Below are 10,533 nucleotides of genomic sequence, written 5' to 3' on the forward strand. Positions count from 1 at the left end.
TATATAATAAAATCAAAGTTGGCGACACTGCTGAATACAGTCATGAATGTGAGATAGTTATGTAATATGTGTGAATCAGCCCTTTACATTCAAGTTAAACAAGTGAAAAAAATCAAATGAAATCACTGGGATAAAAAGGGAAGGGTATTTTAAAATTAAACAAAATTCTAAGTTCTTGCAGACAAGTAAAAAAAAAAATAATAAGAAAGTGACTTAACTAATGAAAAAATATAGGACACACACCATGATCATTTCTAGAGTTCATTTAAATTATCTCCAGTGGTATCGGCCTAGTATGTACTGTGGTTATTAAAACATCATGAAGTGTACCACAACTGCACTCAGAATTGTTTCTAGTAAATCAAAAACTAAGATGAAGCGCCCAACATTTAATGCCATGGAGGACATGACTACCGCCCATCACTTAGACACTTACACCCATTGGCAAAAGAAACATTAGATTCCTGGTTGATGCTCTCTTTGACCTCCATGGGAAGCGACTCAAAGAGGTGATCCTCCACGATCAGGCAGCTCCTGCGCAGGAGGTGGCACTGACCGAGCTGAGCCGGCAGACGATCCAGACAGTTTCCCTTCAGTTCTAGATGTGTGAGCTGCAAGAGTTGGCCGATTTTTTCTGGAATGGAGGAGATACAGTTGTGGCCAAGACATAATGTCCTCAGTTTGGTGCACTTGAAAAGCTGCTTGGGGGTCACCTCAACTTTGTTGCCTGTAATGGCAAAATGCTGGAGGTTCTGCAGAAAGCCAACCTCCGGTGGAATTACCACAATTGCATTATGGCTAACATCAAGGTACCTCAGCTTGAGGAGGGTGAATAATGATGAGGGTAAAGACTCGAGCTTGTTGTGGGACAGACAGAGCAACTCAAGGTTTTTGACATGACTAATGGACACTGGAATGGTGATGATCTTATTGTGCCAAAGTTTGAGGCATGTTAGTCTTTTGAGGTGTTGAAAGCTGATGACCTCCTCAATGGTACGAATGTTGTTGGACTTTAGATCGAGCTCCTGAAGGTTGGTCAGACTGAAGATACCATGGGGAATTCTTTCCAGCTCACAGTTATAAAGCTCCAGCTCAGCAAGATTCATCATTTTCTTCAAACTGTTCAGTACTAAGAGCTTTGTTCCATCATTATGAATGGCCAACTTGATCAGATGTGGGGACAGATCAGTTATGTTTGTTGGTATCTTTGTGAGGTTGCTTTTGAGATGCAGAATCTTTAAATGCCTGAGGTCTCTAAGAGACTCAAGCCCAATCATTTTATTATGTTCAGAGTTCAGGTTGCCAACCAAGTACAGCTCCCTCAAATTTTTCAACAAGTACAACCAGCTAGGAATCTCAGCAACATCTGTGAATTTGACATGAAGGCACCGGAGGTGATCACGAAGAAAAATGAAAGCTGTGTGCTCCACTTTGGCTGGACAGTGATAGAAGTGCAGCTCCTGGAGATGTATCATTTGTGAGATTTTAGCTGTTATCTTGGCCTCTGGGATTAATTCTAGTTTAAGAATTTCCAAATCGGTGAGATTGAATACAGCGTCCGGCACTCCAGATAGCATAATAAGATGAAGTTCCATCTTTTCTAGAGAATTGCGAGTCACATGTTGCCGCAGCTTTTCAAAGGTCCACTCATGGTTTAGACTGATTTCTCGAAGTTTGTTTTCACTCACTTCTGAGAGAAAAACCCCAAAACGCTTCGAATACAGCTGGTCGTACTGATCAACCATGTGGAGGAGGAATGCAAAGTCATTCTTAACATCAGGAATGTCACTAAAGCTGCTCTCCTCTCTGACTTTTTCAAAGGAATACTCCTTAAGTGGTCGCCGAAAAAGCCAAAAGAGTGTGTATATACAGATAATGCCATAAACACATATGATAGCAATATAACTGACAAGGAGCTTCTTTAACATGAAAGCCATATTATGTGTGCAATGGAACTTTGCATATCCAGTCAAATGCTTTATTTCAGGCTCACACACATGGTCAAAATCTATAGAGGCAACAAAAGTCATTGTGTAGCACAAGATTAAAATGAACTTGACTGTTTTGATAACTGTCTGAATGGCATACAGCCTGTAAATCAAGTCACCGTCTTCCACATGGGCGCGAAATTTCCGGACTTTTTCAAATAAGGCCTTTGCTTGCTCTCCATCTTTCTTGTCCAGTATGGTTATAGGGGGAACCTGCCTCACAAGCTTTTCAGCAGAAAATGTGACCCCAGTTTTAGTCGGCACTGGGGCAGATTGCCTTGGACTCCCCTCCTCGCTGCTTGTGGACAGTTGTTTCAGGAGGGAGGTGGCACCAGCCAGTCTCTGCTTGTTCTCCTCCGAGTCTTCACAAGCAGTCTCAGACAATGCTTTAGTAGTCCAAGGTGATTCAAAACATTTTCCAAGTATGGAAACAAAATGTTCTATTTTGGAACTTGTCTTTGGATACTTGAACCAGAAGTTACTACTGACCATTAATACAATAGTGTGGATTAGAGCGAGGTATGGGAAATATTTGGAATACCAAGGAAGGGCAACATGGTAGCACATCTGGTTGATAAAAACATACTGCTGAAAATCCAGCTTGGTCCTGACATCTTTAGGCTGGGGCTGCTCAAAGGTGGCTGGCTGTGTGAAGTGAACTGTAGGTACAGTGCTATCAGGTGGCCTTTTAGCCATCAGTGGAGCGGCTTGCTCCCCGACGGAGCCTTCTTTGTTCCAGAACCCATCAGCTGTTTCTGCTGGATGGGGGTCCAAGAAGCTCTGGAGTCCCTCTCGAGTTTGTTCCACAATTGGTAGACAAACCACTTGGTCTTTGGTCAACTGCATGGTTCCAGAAAATATGGCCAACATCAGCATGACAATACCAAGATAATCCATGAAGACATCCCACCATGGTTTCAGTATTCGATAAGTCGGCTGGATGTCGTTCAGGGAGGCCACTTCTGTGAGAGTGAACATTCCTGCAACAGGGAATAAGAACAGACATAATGCTAAATTATTCCACATGTTTATTAATGTCCATTAGATCCTTGAAACGGAAGGTTTGTTTATGGAACGGCCGCCTTGATCTCACACATTCTGTAGGCTTTAGCACCGGCAAAATGTAAAATATACATGTCACCACCAGGAATTTGCCCTTGGATGGGCCAAAACGTGATAAACGTCATTAAAAACTCTGCCAACTATGGCATAATAGCTGAGTTTACAGTGCCAGCTGTGACTTTTCACTATTACGCATGATGGACAACTGCAAAACATGTTCCAGTTCATTGGTAAATATCTCAGTGTTTGTGTCATAATACTGCATTTGTCAATGTGGTGATGAAGAGCTTATTTAGGTTGCTGACAGAACCAGAGTATTTCCCTGGTCATAATCCCCTATTTACATACACCATGCAGTGCCGTGTTCTTTGGTACAGTTTATGTGAGACCAAGTGTGACAGATAGTATTAATTACTGTAGCTACTTTGTGGTGGTGTTTTAATCGATCACTTTAAATTGTGATGTGTAATTGGATTGGATTTTAGTCATATTTCAACACAAAGTACAGCCTCAAAATGTACATGCACAGAACGACTGAACTGGTTGTCACAACATGAACAGAACAGTTTACCAAGTTAGAATTTACTGTTAATTTACTGCATTGTATTGCAGATATTATAAAGGTGTGCCTCTTTTCTTAGTCATCGTGTGCATTTCAAACCTGATAGGGTTTATATTTCCTGACCAGCTGACTGGGGAATCAGTGCGCAATCGATTCTGAGCTACTGTGAACTGGAAACAACGCACCGGTTGTGTCCTCCAATTTCAGACAAGGTTACATTTCTGGGCTGGGAAATAGCAGCCTTGACAGACATGGCTTAGGAAAGGAAGCTACCCTTGAACTAGGACTAACATGCACATAAGCTGTCGGTGGAGACGGTGCGCGCCATGTGCAGCATAAATTCAGCACACTGAAGACCAAATGAACGCTGAATCAACACACGTATTTTTATGACTGTTTATACGCAGCCTGCTTTTCTTTGTCTAACGAGCATAATCTACTGCACATCAGTTTACAAACATGCACATCTCACGGACACGCAGGCTGCAAATAGCATAAAGTTCGGTCTACACATCACAGCGTTTCCCATGTCAGGTATTTAGAAACATTAGATTATAAGGAAATCATTTATTTGCCAATGCGCCAAATTTCTGTCGTGTGCGTGCCGAGGGCCTGAGGGTCGCTGGTTTCAAGGCGACTGCAGAGCAGGCTGAGACCGGCTCCTGCTGCAAGACGCGTCCATGAACACAGAACAAGAGGTGTGCCTGATGTCCGTGAAGCCTTTAAACGCACCACTGAAACCTGGGCTCCGTTGAAGAGAATGACGACCCGCTCAGATAACGTTAAAACTGCATGTTCAGTGCCGCTGTATGACAACGCTCTCCCCAGACCCACTGATTCTGACTAAACTGTAGCCCGCTAACACTGCAGGGCCATTTGTAGACGTTTAATAACTTATTTGAGGACCATCACTAAAAGGCACAGGCTACGTACCTTCGGGAGATCTGATCCAGTTATGTGGCTGCCACCAGTACCGACAAACACGTCTTCTTACAGGCCATGTTTCGCTGTTCTCAGTTCCACTGTGGGCCTGCTAACCGGACCGGGATGCAGGCAGCTCAGCTGACTACCCCCACTCCGGTTCACATGGTCCGGTCCTCTGCCGCGGACTGACGACACAGCCCACAGCTGACTGCACCAGCTCCTCCAGCTGCAGCCTTTTCTGTCTGACGTTCACATTCACACAATCACATAGGCTGATTCTGTCACCATGACCAACAACTGGCAACAGCTGGCCAGAATATACCCCGCCTGAGGTTGCACACTTAGTTTTATTTAACACCAGGGGCTAATGAGATTTACAGCAAACCTTTGAAAACATGCAAAGGGTGTCATTTAAACTTTTATTACAACTTCTCTTGTTCTTACATGAAACCTTTTCACTAGAAGAACTCAAGAGCCTCCCACTGTGGCTGTGTGCTGTACAACAGGGAGGGGAGTCAGATGCCAACCGAGACCCCTTTCCTTTATCTGGACCTCATCACAGTCATTTATAGTTAGTTATATTATTTGTACATTAATTTAGGGTCCTATGTAATTTACCTTGTCAGTCTTACTTTGTAATATCATAGCTACGTTGTTTATATGGATGATACCTTGTCTGTTACTTTTGATTCTTAACACCTTGTTTCTATCTCTGCTGCTGTAATGGTGTGAATATCCCCATCGTGGAACTAATAAAGGTTCATCTTATCTTAATTGCATATGTGACCAAGCTCTCTATTGCACATCTATAAAAATATGCCAGTAACTGTTTTGTTTTGTTTTTTTTAACAGGGATGTTTTAGTCTGTGTAGCATTCTCAGATATGTGGGTGCCAAGATTTAAAGGAAGAAACTCTCCACTGGCTAACCATTAACTGTAAGCAGCACTGGCTGCTGTTTCCTATTACCCCTAAAGTTCACAACCATTTCTTTTGTCTTGTTTATATTCAGGTCCAGGTTGTTTGATGCAGACCACTGTATAATCCTCTGGACCTCCTCCCTGCAGATGGCCCCCTCTCTTTGTAGCTGGCTGTCATAGCGACACTGCATTACTCTGCCATGGCTTCGTCAGCAACCAACACAGTTACAATGGAGGACACTGAAAGTATGCTTTTCTTGATTTTGGGTATGTGGCTGTTTGTCACAGCAGAGAGACAGATTTTGTTTCAGAAGCAGCTGAAGAAGCAAGGAAAAAAAGACAGCTGAAACAAAAAGGAGTGTTTGGCCATGAGTGGCCAACAGTTGAGAGACTTTCTGGTATATCCTCTCATTATGTGTTGCCCCATCCAGCTCTCGCTGGACTTTTTCACTGGCTACCAAACACAGAAACATTTGCATTTCCTCATTTGACCACTGTGTGTTTTTGTGGACTGCCATGTAATCTGTATGGTTTAAGTAATTATAAATATAGGGTAAGTAGTTAGTGCAGTAACTACAGTATAGTAACAGTTAGCATGCTGCTTTTAAAAATTGAGCTTTCATTGTTCCAGGACATCTCACACATTGATGAATTGATTACTCTGACCAATCCGCAGTGTTTACACATTACTGTTTGGTATCACCTCAGCTCACTTGCAACTTTGACGAAGGTGATACCAAAAATAGTGGGAGGTACCAGGTACTATCCCCAACATTTAACTGATGGAAAACCAAATAAGGTGAGTCAAGTTGAGCCAGTACCAGGTGATGGTAAAGGGGCTAAAAAAAACCCATAAAGGTGTGTAGTTTTTGGGGAAGCTCCTCAGTGGGGTAGTCCCTAGAAGTGTTTGGTCCAAATGCACCTCATGAAGATAATCCTAGCATAGGTGTTTGCGTTAAGCCATGTCTCAGTTATTATTGCTAAGAAGCAATCCCATTTCTCTGTAGCATCAAAATCCAGCCTAAAGTCATCCATCTTATTGGGAAGTGGGTGGGCATTTGCTAGGTAGGAGGTTCCTAGGGAGCTTTTCCTCAGCCATTTGTGTACTCCTGCTCTGCAGCCCCATTTTTGCTTCTTTGCTGTCATGAGACTCCATTGCCAGGCCAGCGGGCTCTGATGATCTCAGCCTGGATATGTTGGATCTGATGGTACTTTCTTGTGGACGGGCTCTGACTCATAGTACAAATACAGTACATACTGTATATGTAATAAGTCTTGCTGGGGGTATACACTGGAGGCGTATCTAAAATTGGGCGAGTAAAAGAAACAACATAGAGAAGAAACAATATAAAAAGCACAATCACGAGAGTTTACAGCCACTGCACTAATGTGTGTTACCGTCTTGCATTATTTGTTAGAACTTTATTTTTCCATTGCTGCCCTCCTTTGCCTCAATAATCCTCACCAGCAAGCAAGTAATATCTTAACCCACAACACAATTACTGTACAAATAGAACACAATAGGTGTAAATGCAATGTGCAGTTACCCTTTCAGGGATCAAGTAATGGAGCAGAACCTTTGTAAGCATAAGTTAAAGCAAATAACATAAAAATACAGTTTTTAAGCATGCATTTTTTTAATAGGCTGCATGCATCTTTGCACATTTCAAATGTCAGGAAAAAAACCCACACAGCAGCATGACATAGTCCTTTAGGTTTAATGCACTCTACAATGGCATATTTTTACAATACAAAATTGTTCAACAAAGGTATACCACTGATTTTACTAAGATATTTCCTTTGTTGTTGTTTTTTTTTTTTTGCCATATCCCTGCTACAGTCCATATTACCTCACAGTTTCTAGAAGAATTAAAAGATTTTATTAGGGCACGAAAAAATATTTTACAATACAAAATTTAACTACTAGTATAAACCAAAGTGAGGTCTTCAGTTTAGATTTATGTTCAGTAATCAAATTATTTTATGTAGCAATGACAAAGTTAGCTTATTCGCATCCTTGAAGAGAGTTATATGACAAGATTTATATAGTGCCTGTATGCTAAGTACAATCCTACCGGTAGCAGACACTTTTCTTAAAAAAGATAAGCATAAACAGGGGGAAACAGCTAGCCTTAAAAAAAAAATCTGCCTAGTAGCAACTTTAAGTACTACTTAGAAGCTCACTAATTAAGTGACTGCAGGGACCCAATACACCAGGCCAAACATAGTCCAACATCTATCTCCCCATACAACCACAACTTGTCCTTGTATGGATTAGAGCCTTATCATCCTAACAGAGCACTTCACTCTCAGAGTGCAGGTTTACTTGTGGTTCCTAGAGTCCACAGAAGTAGAATGGGAGGCAGAGCCTTTAGCTATCAAGCTCCTCTCCTATGGAACCAACTCCCAGTCTCAGTTCAGGAGGCGGACACCCTCTCTACCTTTAAGATTAGACTTAAGACGTTCCTTTTTGATAAAGCTTATAGTTAGGGCTGGATCAGGTGACCCTGAGCCTTCCCTTAGTTATGCTGCTATAGGCCTAGGCTGCTGGGGGCCCCATGATGCTCTGAGTTTCTTTCCCCTCCCCTCCCCTCCTGCTCTGCTCTTTTCTTCCGTTAAAGGGAGTTTTTCCTCCCCACTGTCGCCAAGTGCTTGCTCAAGGGGGATTTGTTGGGTTTTCCCTATGTAATAATATTGATAACAGTAAGGTCTAGACCTTACTTTGTAAAGTGTCCTGAGATGACTTTTGTTGTGATTTGGTGCTATACAAATAAAATTTGATTTGATTTGATTAAACAATCTAGCTACAAGTGTTAATTAGTTAGCTTCAGAGGTGCATACTTTGGACAGAGCCAGGCTTCTTGTTTCCTCCTACTAAGCCAAACTAATTGCCTGCTATATTGCTTATTCTGTCAAGGGTCGTAGGTGGTGCTGACACTGGGTGAGAGGCAGAGTACATTCTATGTGACAAAATATGAATAAGTAATATTTCCTTTTTAACAGGAGTGTAATACTTGGTAAGGTAATGCCTTAATACAAAACAAAATTTTGTGGACAGAATAAACATCAGGCACTGTGGCTACAATATAACATCTCATTCAGCCTTCATTTGGTCCCTAACATCTGAAGGCAAAGTTTCAAACAGTACTTCTTCCACTATAAGGCCACTGCGCTTCAAAGCACGACAGTAACGAAGCTCTTGTGGCAGGACCTCAAAGTGGTTGCCTTTGAGCTCCAAGTGTGTCAGTAAAACTAGGTAGGAAATTTTTGGTGAGAGTGTGGACAGTGAGTTCTTGCCAAGCTTCAGCGTTTTGAGCTTTTTGCAAAAGAAGAGCTCGTCTGGTAGATTTTCAATTTTGTTGCAGTTGACAGAGAAATACTGTAGACTCTGAAGGACTCCAATTTCTGGAGGGATGAATCGGATGTCATTGTTGGACAAGTCCAGGTAGCGCAGCTTGTTGCACAAGAACAGGTGCGAAGGCAATATCTCGATCTTGTTGTGGCTGAAGTAGAGGCGCTCTAGGCTGCCAAGCTTTTTGATATGCTCTGGGATATACATGATGCCATTGTACCAAAGTTTGAGGCAGTTGAGTTTTCGAAGATGCTGGAAGCTGATAATCTCTTCTATTGAGCGAATATTATTCTCTTTCAGATCAAGCTCTTGCAGATTTGTGAGGCTGAAGATTGCATGTGGGATGCGTTCCAGATCACAACGCACAAGCTCCAGCTCGATCAGATTTGTCATCTTTTTCAGATTGTTGAGCATTACTAGCTTGGTGCCATCATTGTGTAAGTACAGCCGCTGCAGATGGCTGGAAACATCCACTACCGATTGGGGTATTTTGGTCAAATTGCTCTTGAGGGACAGAGTTTTCAAACACTTCATCTCCCGAAGTGACTCAAGAACTATATTTTTGGAGGCATCTGTGCTGAATGATCCAGTCAGATGGAGTTCCTCTAAGTTGCGCAGGCCGTATATCCAGTTTGGAAGTTCCCTGTTATCATCAAACTTCACACGAAACACTTTCAGGTTTTCTTTGAGGAAGGAGGTAGCTGTTGTGTGCAGTTTTAAAGAGCATTGGTAAAGAGACAGCTCCTGAAGGTCTTCCAGCTGAGAGACAGAGGCAGGGATGGTGACATTGTTTATGATCTCTAGCTTGAGTGACTGTAGCTCTGTCAACTCAAAGACCGTGTCGGGTAACCCAGGAAGCATGAACAGCTGAAGTTCAAGTCTGTTGTTGGTATTAGTTTGGATTCTCTGACGCAATTTCTCCGCAGTCCACTCATGGTTGAGGTTGAGCTGTTTCAATTTGTTCTCACTGACCTCAGACAGAAAAACTGCAAATCTCTTAGAATACAGTGGGTCATACTGATCAATCATATGTAGCATGAAAGCAAAGTCATTCTTGACATCTGGAATGTCATTGATGCCTGTTTCCTGTCGCACATACTCAAAGGAGTATTCTTTCAGTGAGCGGTAAAACAGCCAGTATAAGGTGTAAAGGCACGTCAACCCATAGACAGCTACTAAACACAGATAACAGTAAGAAAGTTTAGCAAAAAGATGAGCCATTGTGTGATTACATTGAAACTCTTTATAGCCTGTCATGTCCTGAATCTGAACTTCACAATGTACTCTGTTCCGCACTTTGTTCACTAGAGAACTATTATAGGCAATGATCAGGAGAAATTTAAACACCTTGAACACTGTCTGGCGAACATACATAAGGTAGAGGATGTCTCCTTCCTCAACATGCAAACGAAATTTCTTTACCTTTTCAAAAAGAGCTTTAGCTTGTTCACCCTCTTTTTTATCAAGAACACTTGCTGAAGACTTGTCGGCTACAATCTTTTCTGGGATAGACCGGAGAGATGGTGTCCTCTCCAAAATGCCTTCTCCAGGAGACAAAGCAATGTCAGAAGAACTCTTTTTCTTTTCCTTATCTTCAGGATTTTCTCCGGACACCTCTGATAAAGCTCGTGTGGTCCAGGGAGAGTCGAAACACTTGCCAAGCATGGCAACAAAATGCTCTATTTTAGAGCTCGACCCAGGGAATTTAAACCAGAAGTTGCTACACA

The 10,533-nt window shown here is 42.2% G+C and overlaps 2 protein-coding genes across 3 annotated transcripts in view; both read right to left on the reverse strand.

Annotated features, from left to right (window-relative positions):
• Window positions 1-26: 26 nt before the first annotated feature.
• Window positions 27-4,771, reverse strand: lrrc8db (leucine rich repeat containing 8 VRAC subunit Db). Of its 2 annotated transcripts, none has more exons than XM_020609898.1 (2): window positions 4,546-4,771; window positions 27-2,968 (listed from the first exon to the last, which is right to left on the reverse strand). In XM_020609898.1, the coding sequence occupies exon 2, from the start codon at window positions 2,964-2,966 to the stop codon at window positions 411-413; it is 2,556 nt and encodes an 851-aa protein (XP_020465554.1). In that variant the 5' UTR covers window positions 2,967-2,968; window positions 4,546-4,771; the 3' UTR covers window positions 27-410. The 2 variants fall into 2 exon arrangements, with proteins under 2 accessions (XP_020465554.1, XP_020465555.1); XM_020609899.1 differs by lacking the exon at window positions 4,546-4,771 and adding an exon at window positions 3,712-4,303.
• Window positions 4,772-8,190: 3,419 nt separating this feature from the next.
• lrrc8c (leucine rich repeat containing 8 VRAC subunit C) overlaps window positions 8,191-10,533 on the reverse strand; it is a 17,929-nt gene continuing 15,586 nt past the window's right edge. The window contains 2 exon segments of the mRNA XM_020609897.1: window positions 8,191-10,529; window positions 10,531-10,533. The exon segment at window positions 10,531-10,533 is cut by the window's right edge and continues 254 nt beyond it. Of these exon segments, the coding sequence (XP_020465553.1) occupies window positions 8,549-10,529; window positions 10,531-10,533 (1,984 nt within the window). The 3' untranslated portion in view covers window positions 8,191-8,548.

Source organism: Monopterus albus, unplaced genomic scaffold (genome assembly GCF_001952655.1).
Source record: "Monopterus albus unplaced genomic scaffold, M_albus_1.0 scaffold103.1, whole genome shotgun sequence".
In the NCBI taxonomy this organism is placed as follows: Eukaryota; Metazoa; Chordata; class Actinopteri; order Synbranchiformes; family Synbranchidae; genus Monopterus; species Monopterus albus.